We start from the raw sequence: 21,778 nt of genomic DNA on the forward strand, positions 1-21,778 counted from the left end.
GCTAGAGGCCCTGCTTGGGGCCCTGCTAGATTCGCTGTAGCTTATCTGTCCCAGATCTATGGGTATATCTAGGGTCCTAGGGCCCCCTCGATATATCGGTGTTGGTGATGGTGGTGACGGTGGTGGTGGTATCCCGCTCGGGGGTGCCCATCTCGACGCGTTCGGTAGACCACCACCATGGGGGTTTGGGGCCTCCATAGCGGTTCCTGAGGCCTCAGGGGGCCTTTCTCGATCGATTGACGCGTTAAAATGACGTGTTTAGATTGGGTGTTGATTTTGATGTTCCCCCGAATTGATTTTGCTGGCTTAGGATTTAATTTCCATATACTCTCGATATTACTTGTAGATAAGGTCTTATTCCAGCTCGGCCAGAATAGTCTAAAAAAATCTTACTTAGTAATATAACTTAGACCCTAACTGACATATAAAAATACCTCCAGCTCGTTGCTATAGACCGTAGATAAAGATCCAAAGATACAGACATCAAGTGGCTATAGGGAATATGTAGAATAAGATAGATAAATTATTAAATAAATCTTGTTAGCTTCACAGAAGTTAATAAACTTTATAGTAATATAAGATCTATAGCTATTAAGAATTAAAAGATACCAGTATTTTCTAGTTTTATCTTTTATTTCTCGATTAAATATATCCCTAAGCTATACAAATTCTAGCTCATTATTAATCTATCTAGAAAAGGAAGAAGCAAAAAATACTAGTAATTTATAGTTTTAAAATCTTAAAGCCAGAAATTCTATATTTTACTAGATACTACTTAATATATTAAGCCAGAAGACAGTGAGCTCTTGTCTATATATATACAAGTAATTGTAGTAATCCACTCTCGATTACTATTCTGTAAGTATTACTTAAGGCTATCCTTTTTATATCGTTATTTAGAGAAGATCTTTTTGCCTTTAGAAAGTACTCTAATAAGGAATCCTTTCTTATCTATATTATATATATTCTCCGACTGTATATTATATTCCTGGATTTTTCTGGCCAAAAGCTCAAAGTATAAAGTATATTTATATACAGAATCAGCTCTCTTGCGTGAGAAATCTATACCAGTTATATAGCAAGAAATAAGCTCTTCCTAATACCTCTTTAAAAAGCGGCTTGGCCAGTAATTTCCAGGCTTAACCCCAGTAATTTCTTTCATAAAATTTCGAAGTATTTTATATATAGAAAATAGACCACGGTCACAGAGCTTATTTATCTATTTTATAAGCTCTTTGGCTTGCTGGTTGTTAAGAATTCGCTGATTTTTATACTAATCCTTTTTCAAGCCCTGTACACCGCGGTAATATCTTAAAAGTGTTATTCGGTTCACACCATAAGACTTTATAATTTTAGTATAATTAATTGATTCTCCTGGCTTCAAGGATTCTATTTCAGCTAACGCCGCCTCGATAGAACCTATATTGAATGAGCTGTGGTGGTTTAAAATCTACGATTAAAAAGTCGGTGTATCTAGAAATCGATCGTCAGGTGGGACCGGTCGTCAGGTGATCACCTACGGTATAGGCTATCAACAAAATCCGTGATTCTATGTATGGGCAGATTTATAAGTCCGTGAATGAATTGGAGACCTGCTCACGTTCAGTGTTTTACTGCTCCTCAAGTTTATACATGACTTCCGAGACATTTACACTTAGAATAATCCTTTAGGTACCAACCGCCTTTCAGTATTGGCTCTAGTGCTCAGTGGGGCGGGTGAGCACTCAGTGATCAGCCTTGTCCTCAAATACTTGAGGTGTTCATCTTTGTCCACTGACTGTTGCGTCAAGGGTCTGTAACACCTTACTTCTATCTTCGCTACTTAAAGGAATCTTTTGATTATTATATTTATCTATCAGAACTTTAGTTAGATTCACTAAGACCTTAACCGTATTTATAAACGCTATAGAGCTCTTAGGATAAGTATTACTAGTCTTAGGATCAACTGGGTTGATCACCAGTGCTTAAACTTATCTATAGTAGCAGTCAGCGCAGCTTAGACGGATCCCAGAGTTTGACAGTGTCCTCTATCTACCAAGTCCTGGTGGGCTTATCAGATTAGCCCCAGAACGTAGATTGCAGGGCTCACCTGTCTGCAGTTCTACGGACTTGAAACTACTACAACTGAGGGTGCGAAGATCGTCGAGCCAACACTAGTTTTAGACTTCGTCATAGAACTCTGGCGTAACCTGATTGACCCACAAAAAGAAATATACACAATGAAAATCGGCTTAAAGTATCGCAAGAATAAATTCATAACTGAGCGGATCTTTTCACTGTCCTTGAGGATAGAGCTCCATCGGTCCGCGATTTCTGGCCTAGCCTATAGCATCTTTGGGATAAACTTACAGCACAGGGACTACAATGGTTGCATTTGCTCTAATGGAGAGAAGCATCACTTTCATACCTCGATTCAGGGTTTTAACTACCAAAGCAATATCCGGGTTTCAACAACCACTCGCCCCAGGGACCTCACCAAACTGAGGACCTTCTGCGAATCCACACAGTCCCAGGGTTTTCAGGAAGCGTTATATAACAATTTGTGAAATTGGGCATGCTTGTTTCATCTGGCTCTGAAGGCTCTGATTTTTTAGCCAGGTCTAGATCAACCGGTCAAAATGGCAATACTGTGCAGGGCACCTGAATGGGTGAAATTTCCCCCTAAAAATCTAAACTGGCCCATAACGTGTCGATTCCCCTTCAATCGACCCGTAGTTGTCCACATCATCCAGACAGCTTTTCAGAATAGCTGCTCCTTCCAGCAGCAGCTCGTCCGACATGGTCATGGCGAAGCTGAGTCGTATCCCGTCTGCTTTAGGATACACGAATAGCCCTCGATGCATACACAAGGCTACTATCCGCGAGGGTTGCACTTCCCGAAGGATCAAGTTGGAGTCGGCACCGATCTGTGCAACATAGTCCACGAGGGGATGGTTCCAAGATTCGACAGTTTTCCTCCACAGGTTTCCTAGGTGGACGGCTCGTTGAATCAGATTTTCTCGGTCAATAACGTCAAGGGTCGCGTTCGCGGCCGCAATCCCTAGTGGGGCGAAGCCGTAGGTACTAGCCATCTCGTATGGGCCGACAGATGCCATGACGGTGTCTAAGCCCATAATGAACGATTGAGGGTAGAACCCCCCTGTGATGGATTTTCCCATGGTTACAATATCGGGTTTCACGTCGTCACCCAGGTGTTGGAAGCTGAAAAACTTTCCAGTTTTCCCTACACCTTGCCGAACCTCATCTGCGATGAAGAGGATATTCATGGATTTGCAGAGTTCATAAACGCCTCGGGCGTAGTGAATCTCCTCATTCACATCTCTATGCCAAGAATCAGCACAAATACGAGCCTTATCATTGTAAAACGGCATCAGAAGTCACCGGCTATATCCGTGGATGCACTCCATAATCACCGCTGCTACCCGATCTTTATGCTCTTCCAGACAAACTCTCATCTTCTCCAGATCGAGATATTCCAGCAATTCCCCCGTTCCAGGGTTGGCATTCATCTGAATTTTGCTGTCAAGGCCATACCCTTTCCCAGTCAATCTTCAGCATGTCATGATAATGTATTGGATTAGTATCTGACTTACTTGTTGACCTCAATGGGTTTGAATTCATCAGACTCCAGACCCCCGAAGCGAGTCCATGATAAGAACCACCGACCCCGAGCACAAGGCAATCCTGGGCTGGAATGCCTTTTTGGTTGATCCCCCACCGTCTAGCAATCTTGCAGGCTGTGTCTGCTGCTTCTGTGCCAGACGTCATGGCGACTACTTTGTCGTAGCCAAATCGGGTACAGAGCCTCCTAGCGAAAGGAGCGAACGTGGAAGTGTGAGCCGATAGATTGACCAGGGTGACTTTAGTAGAATCTAGAGTCAGCCAAATAGCATCTAGCAGAATTCCAGGTTACCTGGGATACCTTTCTTTAACTGCTCAATCATCCTCTCCTGGATGTCCGGATGGCAGTGTCCCGTATTAACGGCACTGAACATGCCAATGAAATCGATGTATCTCTTTCCATCAACATCCTGTGATCATGAGTTTCTTGTGTCAACTTGCAGATTCTATGCTATGCCTCTTATCTACACTCACCCATAGCAGAGATCCCTGACCTTTCTCGAAGAAATAGGGCATAGGATCGAAGCCGCCAACTGTGAACTGAGCCTCTAGATCCAAGAGCTTCTTAACCCGGGAACTCAGTCTTAGGAGGGGTTTGTTGCCGTCGTTTGAGGCCATGTTGCTAAGCTTTGAAATACGGTGTAGTATAGTTGCAAGGGTTAGATTGAATTTAGTTCAGCCAAATATTGTACAGAAGCCATATATATAACATTTATTACATTCCACCCCTTTTATTATCCAGAATTTACTTCATCGACTATCCAAGCCGCCGGCGCCTATCTAGTCGGCTAGATAAGCGACCCAGATCTGACTTTTACCCCTCTTCATGGTACGGGATTTTTGAACCATAAACTGCCGTTTATAACGGTTCTTAGCGGTTCTACTACACATAACCCGCGGGTACCGGCGAGTGTATAATTATGCTAAAGCTTTCTTTTTTTAATAATGTAATCGGACAACGGACCGCCGGCGGCCCGCGGCCACCCTACCTACCTACCAAAACGCTCAGGGGTTCAATGATCGATTGAAATAAAGCAATTTAACTCACATAAATAAGCTATATAGAATAAAACTAGGCGTTGTCTCTATCTGGATATTTGAGGCGATTATGACCTTCTTTACTGTACTGTAAGGGGTAGCACTGCACTAGATATGCTATGCACTTGGGTCCCTTAGAAGGATGTACCGATGAGCCGGGTAGCCAGCGGTACGACTGCGGATCGCTATCGGAACTAGAGATGGGTACAAGGGCTTAAGGGCAGGGGATTGGGTTGCATAGAACTAATCGCTTGCCTCTCGAATTGCTCGAGGCCAGCTCTGCTAAATACACGATATCCTCGGCCCTAGGTTGTTGGAAGCGATGGATGCTTTTCTTATTGGGTAGCCTGATCGGGTGGTTGCAGCTCAGCTACTGTTAGACCCTACTAGTAGGTGGCGCCACCCTTGAGGCGCTTAATAATCAGGTTTTTGTCATGTGATTGTCATGTCGGGTCACTTCATATAGAATAAATTATTAGGATAGGCAGATCCACCTATCGGTGTGCTTTCAGAATTATTAAAATAATTATATTTATTCTATATAGTTCAAATATTAAACCACCAAAAAAAATCAGACAATGGTAAACAATATATATGGTTGTAGAGCTTCATCTTTAACTCTGGTTTTCATAGGAAATCGGGCGTCAGGTGGAGGCGGGCGTCAGGTGATCAGGTACGGTAAAAGACAGTCCTAGGGCCATCTCGCTTACAGAACGGAGTAACTGCGATCAGGGATATATGGATCCCAGACACTCACATATAAATATATGATTAGAGCTGGTTAATCCAACTCTGATATAGCGAGTGATTAAATACATAATGTGAGTTAGCTAAAGTATCAGTAAGAGGAAACACAAGCTGTTGCCTTATTAAACTACATATGAAAGAATCATGCTCGTAAACTACCGTCAATCACTCCAGCACGGGTTAGGGTCACGGCTCTGAAAGTCTAAAGAAACCCTATATAGCAACCCCTTGCTAACCTAAGATGACCCAAATGCAACACTCGCCGCTGGAATTACGGTCATTTAAGAATCTCGACATCTTCATCTATCTTGCACATCATGGGAATTTACTGGGAAACAGCATAGTCGCTTGATTTTCATACAGTACAGACTTCATAGACTTTTTGGTATTCTATGTATACGCTGATGGTCACAAATAATTAGAGGATGCTAGCGAGTATTGAACTGTCAGGCTATGATCAATGTTTTGAGGTTATGGACACATACAAGGTACGTTGGACACTTTTCCTATGTTAACTTCCCTCACAGAAATTCCGTGATGTTTATTGCTTGCCAAGAGTGTTTCCCAATTCAGCTGCGCGGGAGGTGGCAGCATTGACAGCCTTATCAACGGTCTCTTTAAAGCCCAGCGACTCGAATGTCTGGAGGGCGGCATACGTAGTTCCATTCGGGCTGGTAACGTTCTTGCGCAGCTGAGTCGGGCTATCCGACGACTCGACAAGCATCTTGCCGGCACCGAGACATGTCTGTGCAGCCAACCGAGTAGCCTGTTCTTCAGAAAGGCCCAGGGCAGTCGCACTAGCAACCAAATGCTCCACCATGGCGAAAAAGTAGGCGGGGCCCGATCCTAAACCGTGTCAATGCGCATCCTTACGGCCCATAATTTACGAAGAAAGCTTACCAGAAAGCCCCGTGACAACATCGAGCAATTCTTCCTTATCCACCCACTCGGTTGCCTTGCTGACACTTCCTAGAACAGCATTGACGAGCTCCTTCTCTTCCGACGTTACATCCTTGCTGGCATACAGACCCGAAGCTCCCTCACCAACGAGCGCTGGGGTATTTGGCATAACACGAACAACGTGCGCGTTGCGTCCGTCGCTTGTGCGGAGCCATTGAACCAGGCTATCGAGGGTGATTCCCGCGGCAATGCTGACCACAACGGGCAAGGTTGTACGCTGAGACCAGGCAGCTCCCAATTCCTCACACACGCCCTTGGTAACCTGCGGCTTGACCGCAATAATAACCAGATCAGCGTCCTTTGCAGCTTCGACATTGACAGTAGTGGTCTGCACCCCAAGGGCCGCCATCTTCTCCCGGTTGACATCCCAAGGCTCGGAAACCCAGATGTTCTGCTTCTGGACGCCCTTGTTGACGAGGCCTCCGATGATGGCGGAGGCCATGTTGCCACCGCCAATGAAGGCGAGCTTGCTCTCTTGAAGGGAAGGCATTTTTAGACGGCGAATTCGTTCAGCGATTCTTGAACAATTATCAAAGTGATGGTTGATGTGACTTGGAGATGACTTCAACATTCCCCCACTTTGTCAAAGGCGGGGCACAAACAGACCGCCAACCGAAGTGGATATCACCTTTAATCAAATGGGGAAGGCGGTGCCGAAGGGAACGAAAGGGGACTGCGGGGCGAGAATGGAAATATGCACATGATGTTAAGAAATGAAGATGCATATTTAAAACGAATGCGAAAATAAAAAAGAAGACAAGGAAAAGACAATGTGAAAATATTAATATTATTTAAGGGGATACTGCTGCAGGGACTAGTACAGTGGACGGATTATATCGTCATGAGCGCAACCTGGATCTAACGCTCTTTTCGACTTGCTCGTACTCCGTACTAGCTCTGCAGAAACTAGAAATTCTGGGGCGACAGATCATGCGTTGGGGCGAAGGTCTATTTATAATTATTTTGCTTATATTGGCAAAAGTATAAAGGGTATCTCAACAAACGGCCGGCTGGCCCAATGGCAAGGCGCTTGACTACGAATCAAGAGATTGCAGGTTCGATCCCTGCGTCGGTCAATCTCTTTTGTTACATTTTTTTGGTAAAGTTTCCTCCGCAAACTCGAGGGAGACATACCAGCTACGCCTGCAGAGTCCATGTTTACTGAGTATACGGTACTGAGTAGTTGTAGCTGGGCTTTGTACGTAGTGCCAAGTCTGCGTAGTCCTCGTTTCCTTTGCAGGTGCCATGGTGACGGCAAATTACTTAGAATGGTATAGCGCTCCGATTAAGCATCCGTACCTTACAGTCTATAAACTTATCCGACGCGGCTGAACTGTGGGACCATGTTTGCTTATCCTTCCCTCCATCTCATTACTCTTTCTCTATCTATTAATTTGGTAAGGTATTTTTGCTATAAATCAATTTCAGATATTAATTACTACAGATTACTTAATAAATCATTGTTTTTTAAAAATTATAGTAAAGACCCCCTTCCTCTCAAAACTGTTGTGGTAGTAAGAATTCTATATATATTTTTCGTTTATCACACGGTAACCCTCATTAAATCCACCTCTAATATTCTCGTCTGTTAAATCTGATTCCTTCAATTTACGTCGCTTCTCCCCGTGAGCGCTGAAATCTAGACCGAAAAGACAGTTAGAGATCTCCTCACGTTGCTTCTACTTTACTGACTTAGGGTGGATGTGACATGTGGCACGGCAGAGCTGCTTGTATATATGGATAAAATGCATCGATCTTAGGTCCCATACAGGTCATTTGCTAAGTGATGAATGACGGTATCTATCAAAGTTTAGCTTGTTACTGGCGACGGAGAGAACTCAGGAGCGTTCGGTATATTGTCGGATAACATTAACCCTTTATCCCTACGGACTGACAAACAACATGAGGGCGATGATTATTAATTTCACATTAGTAACTAACTACACTAATGCAGTATCAAGGGCTTCCTTTCTCATATGGCCCTGGAAGCGGTTAAGATCGCTGCACAATGTCCGCTAAATTCTGATCTCTCATCCGTCAATGGAACTCAATTAGGCCATTTCCTTTCTTTACATCTTCACTTCTGTAGTTTTCTATGGTTCCTGTCGCTCAACCAATATCATATCCCTCGGAACATCAGCGCACCTCTTCAATGTCTCTCGCTGCCCCCTTCGATGGTCTTATTGCTGGTCTTGAAAAAATCAGCGGAAGAGGTCAGAGCTTGGCAGACCGCCACTTTTACATATTCGTCCTAGTGGGATTAACGAGCAATTTCCACCTGCCCCTTTACATCCACTTAAGCCTCGTCTTTATCTTCAGCCTCGGGGACGTGGGGGCGCTATTGGGTATCAATGCGAAGGAATACGAGTTTGAGCGTTGACCTGCCTCTTTAGCGGTTAAAAGCTATAATTATAGATTTAGCCTCACGCATCTATTGGTTAGATGGCTGTCAAAATCCTGGCATGCGGACTGCCTCTGCGTGATAAAGTAACGCTAGGATGACTACCGAAGAAGCTAAACTTTGTCAGGTGGTCAGTGTGTCACTTCTTCAGCTTTTTACCCAGAGCCCCAGCGCGGCTGGTGGATATTTAGTCTGCGCGGAAGGAACACAAAACATGCTGTTTCAATTTGCGTCTCCACAAGCATAATTCTTATGATCCCTTTAGCATTCATTCGGAGTGCAGGTGTTACTCTTCAAACTCGTTCCTTTACAGGCGGACGGACGATATGGCCCGCAACGCTCGATTTATCCTCATTCTTACCCTATTCATACTCTTCGCGCTCGGCGCGCTGGCCGATGACGTTGAAGGCTGTCCCTCGGGGCTGGTGTATTCCCCCTTCGTTCCATACTTTCGCTATCCAGCCGACTCTGCACAGGCATGCTGGGGCTTCGCTATCTGCACTTTCATGGAAGCCGACGAGGCGCGCAAACAGCAATACGGAGCAACCGCCCTTGTGATGGGCTTGGTGCCACTAACACTACGCGATATTGCCTGGCCCGAGCGGCGTACTGTACTGGTATCTGCCCCGCTGCCATTCCTCGCTGCTACGGCTGTTAGGGCGCTGGGCTTGGAGCCCACCCTTGCAACAGATGTAGAGGAGGAGCGCCTCCGGCAGTGGTTATCATGGATGCAAACGGGGTGGCTCACTAATATTAAGGCGAAATCAAACATCACGAAAGCTCTATTTGTGACGGTTACCTTTGTGATCCTTCTCGTCGCCTATGCCGCGTTGGCGCTTGTGGAAATATACTCTAAACGCAGTGCCCTCGGCTGTCCGTATCCGATCTTTGGTCTGACGTGGTGTCTGGTGGGGATTATCCCGGGTGCGGTCCATAGCATGTTTGCCAGCTGGCGGGAAGAGAAATCAGGGAGAGCGGGCAGAGAGACGGCCGTGCAGGGAGCGGATGAAGCCTGGCCGGTCCAGCTAACGTGGGCTATCTATTACACTGCGGGCACGCTTGTGTTCACGTCAATCATGGCGATTACGGTATTGGAGCTGTTCGTGTGGGTAGTTGTAATGTTTGCTGTGACTGGGGCCAGCAAGCTGCTCGCGCTTTACATCTGTTTGCTGCTGAGAAACCCTACCTCTTCTTGAAACTTGTGTTTATGTGGGTATGGAGGAGTTACCAACTAATGGCTGAATGTGGGATAAACATGGATCCGCTCAATTGAAGTTGCAGATTTATATGTCAAGATACCTAACCACAAACGACTACAACTAGTATGGATACAAAGTTCAATTTGGTATGTAGATTAAACCATTCCGCTCCGATACCAGAGATGAACTCTTAATATTAACGCAAAGGGTATGTATCAGTCAGGATTGAAAAGCAGTCTTTATCTCAGCGTCTAAACCCAGTTCTTCAATATGCTTAGCCTTTTATACTTTCATTATCCGCCATAATAGCATCATTCTACTCCTAGTGACTAGTCCAGCCTGCTGAAGCTTAACTGCTTCTTAGATCATACGACATGAGAGATGTTGAAGAGCTAGACCGGCCTTGGCTGTACTAGTTGTACTCCTCGTGTGAGCTTCCTTGGCCTGACCTACCGCACTGTGGGAAAGATGTTTTACGCGATGTTTGCCACACGATGCGCAATTTTCTCTGATCATGCCAAGTATAAAAAGCACTGAACGTTCCTGTATGAGGTATTCTTTCTATACAATATATCCAAAGGCCTTGAGATCAGTAAGTCTTCATTCTAAAGCTCGATCTACAGCTAACAGGATCCCTTTCTAAACGCAATACTTTTTTGAAAAGATACATTTGAAGACCATTTTTATCATTCTGGCATCAGCCTCCACCGCATCAGCTTCTTGTACCTCTACCAGGAAAAATAGAATGTTCGAAGGTGTGTACTCGCGCTTGTTCTAATACTCTCGCAGTAGGACAAACCAGTGCCGGCTGTCCAAATCCGCCAAGCAATTACTTTACTTGCCCTCCCACGACATCCACCAAATTCTACGCATCATGGTCGAGCCAGCAGGTTTTCATTCCTTTAAACCATAAAATATTATAATAAGGTTATTGGTAAGCGAGTCACGTACCATTACGCGTTGGATAAGGAGACAGGATCCTATTAGCTATATCAGGTATGAAAAACCATAAATTGGTAGCCTTCAGGAAGGCGGCAACGGAAATGTCTTAAATACCTAAATCTACCCTGCGCAGTCGCCTCAATGCTATAAAATTAATTATTGGTGATGATGAATCGCTTAGGCAATTAATTATATTACTACATAAACATGGAACACCTCCTCCGCCTGCACAGATACAAGAAATGGCCAATATCCTGCTTTTAAACTGTAGTACTCCTTCGCCCCTACTAATATCGAGGATAAATGGGTATTCAACTTTACTAGTCGTACACCTAATCTTAGAATTTGCGTTACACGTCGCGCATTTGCGCACAAATGTGCACAGAAGGACCTAATCGCCTCAACCTCAAAGGAAAACTTTTGATATTCATGCTCTACTGTTCCTCACATTGTTCGATTCCGTCGTTCTTCCGACAGCCTCATGCGTATATCTGATATCTTGGGTGAACAAAATTGACTATCATAACTCCAGGCCTGTTCCTTATTGCAAACCTAAATTATTTGTGGCTTAAAAACAAAAGAAAAAAAAATTAACATAAGAATACAATTATGATTGTAGAAGTCTTCAACATAGGGCCCTACTGCTTGCTCCCCTCGACATCTTCCGCTCTACCCCTTTGAGTGTGTCTTCAACCTCCCTATAGCGTTGGCACCACGAGAAGAGCCCTTAAAGGGGCTGTATTCGGATATAATGCGTTTCTCTCTCTCTCTCGCTATGATTGCAGAAGATTTGAACTGTAATAGAAGTACATGAAGCCGGAATACAGTGAGGTTCTTATATTTTAGAACCGGATGGCTTCAAAGTGGAGTTCGGGGTTCCAGATGTTGGAACCGAAACTGCACCATTTTGAGGATTCAAACGGAATTCCAGAAAAGAAACGAGTCCTGTTCCATGTCCAAGGGCAATACAGCTGCCATACACAGCGAAACTCTCAGCATGGTATGCTGGGGGAAGCCACACCATCCGTTTCCCGTGCCAGGTAATCCACTCTTCATCAACCACGGATATATCATAATTATATCTAGGTACACTCGGAGTGTTGCTGGCGCTCAGGACAGGTTGACTGAGCTGGACGATTTTCGTCCACTCTTGCTCCTTCTTAGTCCTCCGAAACGGATCTTTCTCTTGCTGGAAAATCTTTAGAGAGTGCCCATCCTCAGAAAACTCTATGTTGGTGTGTTTGCGTGGGTCGTAAGGGACAGCGACAGCCTTGTATAGACAGCCGGATGCTGTATGCCAGATTTGAATTTCATCATCAGTATCCATGGTCACCATTAGTTGACGGTCAGGTGAGAATCCGTTCTTGCCATACGTTGTATTGGTATCCCATAACTTCTGTCCGGTAGTGACGTCCCAAAGATATACCTGGCCGTCTACGTCAGAGTGTGAGAGGAGACGTTTCCCGTCTGCCGTGAATACAAAAAGGTCGGGGGGTACACTGCCAGGATAACCAACTCCACTCCTGCTGCGTTCGTCATTAGGTTGTGTAATTATATCCACAACTTCTGATACTCTCTTGTCCATTGCAAGATCGTCCCTTGTTGGTAATTCTGATGTGCTTTTATACTGTTTCTGGTATATTCTCGTTTTGGTAAGGTCCCAAATCTTGACCAACTCTTTCTGTTCGAAGCATGCTGCCATTGATTCACTATCTGGTGAAAATGTCAGAAATATAGCTTCGTTCCCAGGACACTGAAAATTGTAGGCAGTCAGTGCTGTAGCCGAATCCCGAACGTTGATCACGTTCGGGCCACCCACAGCGAACCATTGGCTGTCTGGTGAGAATTCCAGACAACTAATGCGGTTAAATGAAATAGTCCCTGAATTAGTATTTCCAGTTGCGATGTCGAAAGTTTGCATTACCGGGGATGTAGCGTATGCTAGTAACTGGCAATTCGGTGAGATCGAGATAAATTCTTTTTGTGGTGTTCTTAACCATCCTTTCCTTGTGAAAGCGAACTTAGTGGTCCGCTGTAAACTTCCAGTCGCAGTATCCCAAACATTGACAGTGCCATCCAAAGACCCGGAGAAGAGTAATCGGCTATCTGGCGAAAAGGCTAGAGTAAAAACAGGTTCAGGATGCCCCACAACAGTACTCTGTCGTACCCTCCCAGTATCTGGGTCCCAGAAAATGATTTTCCCATTTTTCGATGCAGACGCCAATAGGAGTTCATTACTTCTATTATGTGAAAAGGCCATCTGACCAGCGCAGGGTTCATCGTCAAGAGTCTGGCAAAGCTCTCCAGTCAATGTGTTCCAAATCATAATCGTCCCCTTTTCGTCACATGACGCCAGCAGTTGACCATATCTGGACAAAGTTACTGATATCACTGGACATGAGTGACCCTCGAAGATTCGCTGAGTGGACCCACTTCGGGTATCCCAAAGCTGGACCGTCCTGTCTGTAGAGCTCGATGCCAGGAAACGGCTATCTGGTGCAAAGGCCACCATGGTAACGTCATTTGTGTGGCCACAAAGTGTCTGGCGTTCTCTATCCGAGTCCACCGAGAGCGTGGGGAAGATCGATATATGGTCAGTAACCTCCTTCTTAAATAATTTCCAGATACTGGAAGATCTTGGTGTGAATATAAGCGCGGATGAGTATAGCTGAAGGGGGGCGATTTCGGCGATATATTTATTTTTGCGAGCGAACCGGTGAGCATCATCTAGGAACCGTGAAATAGTTGGATTTCTTCCATCCTGGGGCATTGAAAAGTCATGCACTTAGCAGTAATAACTATATCAGTACTGGAGATGGCCTCACCTGAAGAATGGTTTGCAACATATCAATCATCTGCAGGGCTTTAGATAGAACACCTAGAAAAGCCATTGCTTCTAACCATGGTAGAAGATATTTAGATAGAAATAGGAAAGCTTCCTTCATTAGAACGACTGGGTCAGTGGTCCTCGTCAAATGATATGCCCAGTATTGACAGGCATATTGTAACCCTGGACTGATATAGCGCTGGATAGATTGCGGGTTAATATCTGCGAGCTCTGTACCGAGGGTTCGTAAGTTGCAGATATTGAACTTCAAACGCTGCATTATCTTCAAACACTTGAAAGTTATTGTTTCATGCATTTCTTTCTCATTCACCCAAAATGGACTTTTTGCTTTAATGTCAGGATCAAGAAGAAAATCTCTGAATGATACGTGTAGCAGTTTCACAGGCATTTCTGGAGATCTCGGTATTTCAAGAACAGAGTGAAATGTATCCAGTCGATTGTTTATGTCATTCCGAGGAATATTAAGAAGCTGTTCAAGTGCATTGACTGAAAGCGGGGAGGCCAGCAGTACGATAGCGCCAACTATTGCCTGGAATTCTTGAACCAGCTGCTTTTCTTCTCTTTTAGTTTGACCGGAAATAACCTGATTAAGGATGGGCAAATATACCCTTTCCATCTCAGATGCGGAGAGCATAGCTGGGTCCTCGAATATTGCTGCGAGTCGCTTTTCTGGGGTCCATCTCTTGTCCCCAACGAAACGACACAGGGTCGCCGCGAAAATAAATAAGGGAACTGACAGTGTAGCTATTGACTGGATAGTATCCTTTCCCGGCCAATTCGGCGGAAGGGCCCGTCCTCTGAGCAAGGATTCCTGCCTTATTTTCGAAAATCTGTGCTCTAAAAACAAGAGGATATCATGCTTGATCACCACTTCGGGTATTTCATGAAGAACAATATACTTATGTTGATCGGCAATGGCCTGGAAGCCCAGTTTGATAGGTATTTCTGGTCTGCTGGTGATAAAAAAACGTAGCTTGAGAGCTTTTGCCTGCTGAAGCTTTGGCAAGAGTTGAAGGATAAGCTTTATATCGTTTTCATTTTCACATTCGTCCAACGCATCAAGTACAATAATCACATTTCTAATCCAATCCAGGCTTAAGCCAAGAATGGGACGGAACAGTAGCTTCTCGAACTGTATTTGGAGCGGTTTTTCGGAAATTTGAGGGTCATCTTGAATTGCCTGCCTCACCGCAGGGATCAGTCCAGGGATGACGGTCAGAAGTTGCTGTATGAGCGTTGGAAACAGCCGTTTGCCATTTTGTCGATCTTGCTCGCCTCGTGTAAAAGAGAAGCTTGCTCTGAGGAATGATTTGTTCCCGATGTCGTTGGCTACAGTTCGGGCGACGGTCGACTTCCCGGTACCTGCCATGCCTTGTAACCAGAATATGCATTTTCCTTCCGTTGATGCTGCCCACTGTTGAATTTGCTGAAGAAGCTCAACTCTTGTCCCTGGAAGGCATTGTGAATGCTGGTTCTCATAGGAGTCGAGCGCAGCACCCTTAGCAATTGGAAGGCGTGCTAGATCTTTCTTTTCACCTATCTCTTCTACCGCGCTTTGGATGTTACTTCGCATTATCAGCGTTGACGATCATCAGTGGAGTAACATGAGTAACATACAGCTGACTTTCTTGTACTATCGCTATCCTTTTGCTGATAGAGTCCCTCATGTCGCTTATTCCCTCTAGTGATTTGTTATCAAACTTGCAAAGCACAGCTTTGCAATAAGAGGCTGCAGTCGCTGCAGCGAAGTAATGCCATCCATCCTGCTTATGTGTATCTGCATAATCACATATTCCTCGGACTACTAAGCAAGGGACTTCATCCATAATGCCGGCAGCCTCCATTTCGAAGCAAATCGCATTATTATAATTCCGGCATAGGCGATACCGATCCTGAGGGTTTTTGACCACACCACTCCCTGAAAGGATAAGGCCACGATGGACCACAGGATCCTTTCGACGACGTGTTGGACGAAGAACGAGTTTTGCAGTGCCGGGTGCAAGACATTCGGTACAGTCTCTACCTTTCTCGACATGGTGAAAATCTTCCCTGAATAGATTATCGCCAGTGTCTGGTCGCTCAAATCCAGGCTTTTTTGTGATACTCCTTAAAATCTTCCGGAGCGGACTTCGGTCCATCATTTCGTCTTCTTCCAATGAGCCGTCTGCACTGATCAAAATCGACGGGGGTTTGTTGAGAGACCCTTTAAGAACGAAGCCATCTACCTCATATTTTCCGAAATCATATTGTATAACACCCGGATGATTGTCCTTGGGGATGCTAACAGTGATATCGCCGAGACGAATGTCACGACTGGGAGGGTTGGGGATGCCAGCACCAATGCCGACCATCATTGCAAAGCGTACGTTGGGAAACTGCTGACTAACAGTTGCAGCACACTGGGCGGCGCTCACAGTGCCCATTTGAGAGGGTCGAGCAATAACAAGACTGTGACTCCCTATGCGACCAAAAGAATAGATGTATTTCTGTGGACCTGCGGCCATACAACGACACCGGAATTCTTCATCGAGACTGTACTTCACTGCGACAACCTCATACGATAAAGCACAAAAGATAGCTACCGTGATAGCCTCGGGAGATATCTCTTTGAACTCTTCTAGGTCGGATTCCTCGTCTGTGCTGCTGTTCGGCGGAGGCTTGCCAGCGCGAGTTTGCTGTACAACTCCTTCGTCTTGTTGAAGCATCTTGCACTTCGAACTCATTAATTGTAGCACTCGGTAGTATTTAGCTATGAAGCCAGGTGTAAATGTAGTGCCTAGGGGCATTCGAGTGTGGCAGGGTTGGAGCAATGCGTGGATTTGTTGTGGGGACGCGCGAGGCTGAGGCTAAGCGGAAAACGTCTCTATAATCGCCGTGTTGCGACTAATGCATGGTCTAGCATTTTATCACTCTTAGTGCGCTCTGGGACAATAGCACTGTGTTAATTTACTTCCATTATCTAGCCTTTGCTCTCTAGAGAAAGCTAGTTAATTGTAGCCCATCACGTAATCGGTAAGCGTCCTGCGCACCACTGCCAAATAATAAAATTAAGATAATCAAACCACCATAAATTCAGACCTCTATATATAGATAATCGGTCCGATAGATTCGGGATTAGATACTGATATGACTTCTTCAAAGGCAATCTATTTAGTAGGACGCTTTCGCTTTTTAATATATGTTAAGCGTTCTACCACTCGTGCCTGCAACCGATCAATCCGGCCAACAATCTGACCTTTTATGTACAGCCTGATATTGATTTATTGCTCAACTTGATACTAAATATGGTAATGCTGTTTATGTCTTATGTCAATCCCACTCGACCAAAATGCCATTGACATCAAGGTAGCGCCTTGAAGACTTTATTCCCCCAACATCTTACGTAGAACCTTAAAATTGATTAATTTAAGTATTTATTGACAAACCTATCTATGCTAACAGTAAGCTATAATACTGATTACTAATTAACCGCTATAAGTCCAACTAGAATATATTCAGAATTGGCCAGTAAAGTGTCCTGAGCTACAAGGCACTCCAGAATGCTTATATTTCCCTAAAGCCCAATATATAATTGTGGTACGGGGAACAAAATCAAGTTAGAGGCTCCGAATGTCCCGTTTGTAACAGAAGATTGGTGAGAGTAGCAATATGAACAACGCTCTAGTCCCTAGTCTATTTTTGATGTGCATCATACAACGAAGTCATGGGCGTGATATGTCAAAAACCATGATCAATCCGGTGCGATCTGAGTATTTTGCCGTGCTCGTATCTTTAGGCAGACAGTGCCCGTCTCCGTTGGCAATAAGTGCCTCTGCAAGTGTGGCTTTACCAGCCTCTATGAACCCAAGACGCTTGTATAGGCTCACAGTGACATGGTTCTCTGGCTTAACCATGAGTCGCACATGAATGTTTGGAGGGTCGGATCGGTAATTTCGAAGATATTGAAGCGCTTCGCGGCACAGATTCCGGCCCAGGCCGTTCCCTCGATGTTCCGAAAGCGTGAACAAGCTCAGCATCTGCCAGCGTTCTTCCTCCTCATCCCTTTTCGGTGGTCGTTGTCCGGATTCAACGGGTAGGGTGAACTCATCCCGAGACATGGGGCCGCGGAGAGTGACCTGGCCGATCCATTCCATAACATCCAGTTGAGTTCGATCGGGCTGGATGGGAGTAGCGGCACAGATAAAGATCTCACGATCAGGAACGGTCACGCGGTCGGCCCAGTCGGCATTTGTAAACTTAGATTCGATTTCATATGTGGACGCAAAAGATCCGGGCGACTCCTGCAGGGCCCGTAAACGTAGATCGCGGTATTTCCGTGCAGAATCGAGGACGGCCTCGGTTTTAGAAACTCGGAAATAAGAGTACGTGTACTTGGGATCCATGGATGCGATGGAAAATGTGAAAGAACGTGGTAGATGAACTATGCTCTCATTTTATCGGCCAACGCCGGATTTCTAATTGGATCAGGTGATGGCACACTACGGCAACCTTCAAAAATGCCGGTCTTTGCTTAGCAACAGTCCGACCCACAAGGATTAAATCCTCTTGTGGGTCAGCCGATCAGAAATGATAACCAGTAAAGTGGAAAAGCTCAAGGCAGCCTACTCAGTACAGAAAAGGCCGAGGCACGAGTGAGAATAGCTAGCAGAGTCGACAGATGAACCAAATACAACGCCGACAGCGAAGCTGCTGCGGTCGAGTCCAACGAGAACCTTGCAGCTGGCTTCTTGTTTAGCAGAAGTTGATATCGTTCCCTCATCGAATACATTCAAGGAACATCGCGCTAGACGACAGGAATGGAGAAAGAAATTTTGGAAAGACGACATAGAGATAAATTAGACCTTGCCATGACCCTCAATCATTCACATTTAATTTTTCTAAACCACTCCTAAATAGCCTACATAAAAATGTTGATGCATTACTTAAAGCCCACTGTTATTTATATGTGTTCTGGTATTTATATTCATGAATTGTATTCATATCTGAAGCCTAGAGTTGTTATCGGGTCGGTTTTTGTAGGCAGACCCGCCGCGAACCCGAGCCAACTTAGGGCGTATTGATTGACTTTATTCTGTATCAAGGGCGTCGGCACACCAGAGGAAGGCGAAATCAGAGTCATTCTGTATCTCTGGAGGATTTATCAGCCCAATATCCATTGACGACTGCTCCATAAACTCTTGCATTAGGGGATTTTGAAGAGCCATTTCGGTTGTAAGACTGGAGCGTGCAAAATCGATGACAGAGGATCCAGGCGCCGCGTGATTGAGAGAAAGCTGATCAAGAGATGGGCAGGTACCACTCTGCAGCGGCAGTTGTAGCAGCTGATTGGGCATTGACGAAGGATTGCCAATATCGTTGCAGCCCTTCTCAATCACAGGCGACGTTAGATTGGATTGATGATGCTGCAGGCACTGTCGGACTCTCTGGAGATGTTCATGTAGGTCCTTGGCCGGCAGATTATCAGAAGCACTGAGAATGTTCAGCATTTCTATTGCCGTATCAACAGACGGCAAATCATCCACGCTCCCAAATGGCAAGATGCTTGAAACAACCAGGACTAATGCAGAGGAGAAAATGAATGCAGGAAAGGCGTAGCCAAAGCTCGCAATGGACCCATTTGTGAACTCATCGACACATAGCTTCAGAGAATATCTCGCGGCGTGAATGCATGCCTCACACAAGGCAGCCAAAATTGGAGTAACATCCCCAGTTGAATAAATGCGATGACTTTTTGTATGGCCGATGAGTAGATTGAGCAGAACAGGGCGAATTGCCAAAATTACACACTGCATCGGTCAGGCGAAGATAATGGTTGCTTGGGACTTCCCAAACTCACATAGTTGAACTGGAGATGCAGAAGCAGAGTGTCCTTTGCATTGACCTTGTCTGCATGAAGCCTGATATCCTCAGGAAGAGACTGTACCCACCGTTTCAGCTGGATTAGAAGCTTCTGCTCGCGCTGTAGGAAGCTCTCAGTGTATTTCCTCCGGCTATAAATTTCTCTTGTCGTGTTGCCTGTAATCTTGGCAAGCGCGATGGCTGCTACCTGATATGAGCTAGCTGCAAACTGTTCCCCGCAAGTCTCAGAAACCAGACTTGAGGGCAGATCAACATGGATATCGTCATCGTGAATTTGCACAGGGAATCCTGATTTTGATCCCCAGAAGCGATCAAGAACATAGATGGACCACCATATGCGTACACGATGCTCCCTTTCCACCGTGGGCAGACGTTGGCTTTTTGGGACGTTATAGTTTAAGCCAAGGCTGAGACCGAGACGCAAGGCATTACCAACGAGGAGATAGGCGGAGTGGAACCTGTTCAGAAATTGGCAAAAGTATGCCTTTTCCGCTATCAGCATTAGTAATATGGAAAACAATGAAGTGTCCAAAAAACATACAAGAAGAAGTAAGCACTCAATGTGGATGAGGCTTGGCCGCTCCGGCACGAACCGGATAACACTCATAGCATGAGCAAAATAAGTTGAACCGGACACTGCCGAGGCGTTGATGGAATTATAAGGGGTAGAGTAGACTTGACCTATAGCAAACAGGGCAAAATATTTGCATTGGAGGGTCGGGTTGTTGAAGTCTGCCGTTCGATAGACATCTTGGAGCGAGCTCATCGTTTCCCCTTTTAATGCTAGGTGAAAGGACGGATTAATATGGCAAAGCGCAGTCTTCACCAGCAACGTCGCATGTACTAAGCTAGGCCACTGCACATCCACTTGAAGCAGGGACGTCAATGTGGATTCACTAGTATACCGGTATTGCGGGATGCGTAGTATCGAGGCGTCAGTGCCCCGCAGACACTGGCAAAGCCGGGTGGCGAACGTCGTGCAAGCTGCTTCATTAATGTAGATCGGAAGTACAGAAGTGTCTTGAGACTGAAACCATGGAGTTTCGCTTACTGCGTGATCGTAAAAATTAGTCACTGGAGTCTCGGCAGGTTGCGTCGTGGTGTCGTCCGTAGTATGATGTGCTCTTTCGTTTTCGCGAGCTCGTTGTTCACGGAGTTCTTGGCTATCTTGAATAAGCTGCTCGAGATAGCTGCTCATGAAAGATCTTAAGCTCATCACACCCTTTTTCCTTTGGAGAATACCGAAGTCCATGGATTACCTTTCATCAACTCGTATTTTGCGATCACGATTGGCATATCCGCATTGCGCGGCATAGCCAGCCCTGCGGCACCTCAAGCATGGCTTCTCCCCGGAGCATTTGATTTTTTGTGAATGGCATCGATAGCATCTAGATGAAATATGAGTGAACGCTCTAAGAATACAAGAGTATTTGCGTACTCACGCAATAGATTTCTTCTGTGGTCTCACCGCCGATGGACCGAGGTGCCGCGGTTCTGACCGTGTTGCTAGACGCTGGCCCCCAGCACGCATTATTCTTTAATCAAAATGCCATGTAAAAGAGCAAATAAAAGGTTCGAAACAGTGTGAATCGGGCCTCAATACGTGGAGAACGGAGTGCCTCCCACGAAAAAGAGTCGTCCGTGGCGGAAGTGGAGACGAGAAGAGAAGGTGAACGGCAAACTATAATTTCGCCGGTTAGCCCGCCACATTCTATTGGATGGGGTTATATGCGTATTCACAAGTGCTACTCCTGGATCTCCTCATCGCGATATATCACCCACAAAAGAACGTGAGCGGCGAATGAGTGTTTCAAAACCTCGCTCTGGCCACCCAAAGAAGCTACATTATATTATGGTCAGTAGTAGTAGTAGTAGTAGTAGTGGTGGTGGTGGTGGTGATGGTGGAGCGACGGGGAATATTATAGTTACAACTAAGCGGGAAGCGCACACGAGATGGTCCTCTATCAAAATTAGGTGGCTGTCCCTCAAAATTGCCGGATTGGAAGTGATGATAGCATAATCAACCTCGGCATGGCCTTGGTAAATATAAAAAGGGTGCCATTCGGTGCTATCGCCGCTGGCAAGGCTCTGCCGGTCGATCCTAACTAGCTTCTCCAACTGCGATCTATGCTCCAGAGCATTGATGCAATATCAAGCGTTCCA

At 45.4% G+C, this 21,778-nt stretch overlaps 6 protein-coding genes and 1 non-coding gene across 7 annotated transcripts; 2 read left to right on the forward strand and 5 right to left on the reverse strand.

Moving 5' to 3' along the window:
• Nucleotides 1–2,669: 2,669 nt before the first annotated feature.
• BDV27DRAFT_160465 (putative acetylornithine aminotransferase) lies at nucleotides 2,670–4,239 on the reverse strand (the record flags this gene model as incomplete). Its single annotated transcript, XM_032073037.1, has 5 exons — nucleotides 2,670–3,321; nucleotides 3,382–3,535; nucleotides 3,594–3,860; nucleotides 3,923–4,031; nucleotides 4,096–4,239. The coding sequence occupies 5 exons, from the start codon at nucleotides 4,237–4,239 to the stop codon at nucleotides 2,670–2,672; spliced, it is 1,326 nt and encodes a 441-aa protein (XP_031924741.1).
• Nucleotides 4,240–5,947: 1,708 nt separating this feature from the next.
• BDV27DRAFT_160466 (pyrroline-5-carboxylate reductase family protein) lies at nucleotides 5,948–6,856 on the reverse strand (the record flags this gene model as incomplete). The annotated part of the gene is made up of 2 exons (XM_032073038.1): nucleotides 5,948–6,252; nucleotides 6,307–6,856. The coding sequence occupies 2 exons, from the start codon at nucleotides 6,854–6,856 to the stop codon at nucleotides 5,948–5,950; spliced, it is 855 nt and encodes a 284-aa protein (XP_031924742.1).
• A 514-nt stretch (nucleotides 6,857–7,370) lies between these two features.
• Nucleotides 7,371–7,442, forward strand: BDV27DRAFT_t168. The gene has a single exon. It is a non-coding gene; the product is annotated as a tRNA-Arg (tRNA).
• Nucleotides 7,443–9,093: 1,651 nt separating this feature from the next.
• BDV27DRAFT_160467 (uncharacterized protein) lies at nucleotides 9,094–9,963 on the forward strand (the record flags this gene model as incomplete). Its single annotated transcript, XM_032073039.1, has 1 exon — nucleotides 9,094–9,963. The coding sequence occupies one exon, from the start codon at nucleotides 9,094–9,096 to the stop codon at nucleotides 9,961–9,963; it is 870 nt and encodes a 289-aa protein (XP_031924743.1).
• A 3,743-nt stretch (nucleotides 9,964–13,706) lies between these two features.
• Nucleotides 13,707–16,461, reverse strand: BDV27DRAFT_166730 (uncharacterized protein; the record flags this gene model as incomplete). Its single annotated transcript, XM_032074265.1, has 3 exons — nucleotides 13,707–15,321; nucleotides 15,374–16,308; nucleotides 16,339–16,461. 3 exons carry the CDS (start codon nucleotides 16,459–16,461, stop codon nucleotides 13,707–13,709), a joined length of 2,673 nt encoding a protein of 890 aa, XP_031924744.1.
• A 719-nt stretch (nucleotides 16,462–17,180) lies between these two features.
• BDV27DRAFT_132671 (GNAT family N-acetyltransferase) lies at nucleotides 17,181–18,184 on the reverse strand. Its single transcript, XM_032067928.1, has one exon. It carries the CDS (start codon nucleotides 18,136–18,138, stop codon nucleotides 17,458–17,460), a length of 681 nt encoding a protein of 226 aa, XP_031924745.1. The 5' UTR covers nucleotides 18,139–18,184; the 3' UTR covers nucleotides 17,181–17,457.
• A 638-nt stretch (nucleotides 18,185–18,822) lies between these two features.
• Nucleotides 18,823–21,146, reverse strand: BDV27DRAFT_147620 (Zn(II)2Cys6 transcription factor; the record flags this gene model as incomplete). Its single annotated transcript, XM_032070780.1, has 6 exons — nucleotides 18,823–19,056; nucleotides 19,132–19,542; nucleotides 19,593–20,099; nucleotides 20,157–20,805; nucleotides 20,875–21,003; nucleotides 21,058–21,146. 6 exons carry the CDS (start codon nucleotides 21,144–21,146, stop codon nucleotides 18,823–18,825), a joined length of 2,019 nt encoding a protein of 672 aa, XP_031924746.1.
• Between the last annotated feature and the right edge of the window lie 632 nt (nucleotides 21,147–21,778).

This window comes from Aspergillus caelatus (genome assembly GCF_009193585.1).
Source record: "Aspergillus caelatus strain CBS 763.97 unplaced genomic scaffold BDV27scaffold_165, whole genome shotgun sequence".
NCBI classification, from domain to species: domain Eukaryota; kingdom Fungi; phylum Ascomycota; class Eurotiomycetes; order Eurotiales; family Aspergillaceae; genus Aspergillus; species Aspergillus caelatus.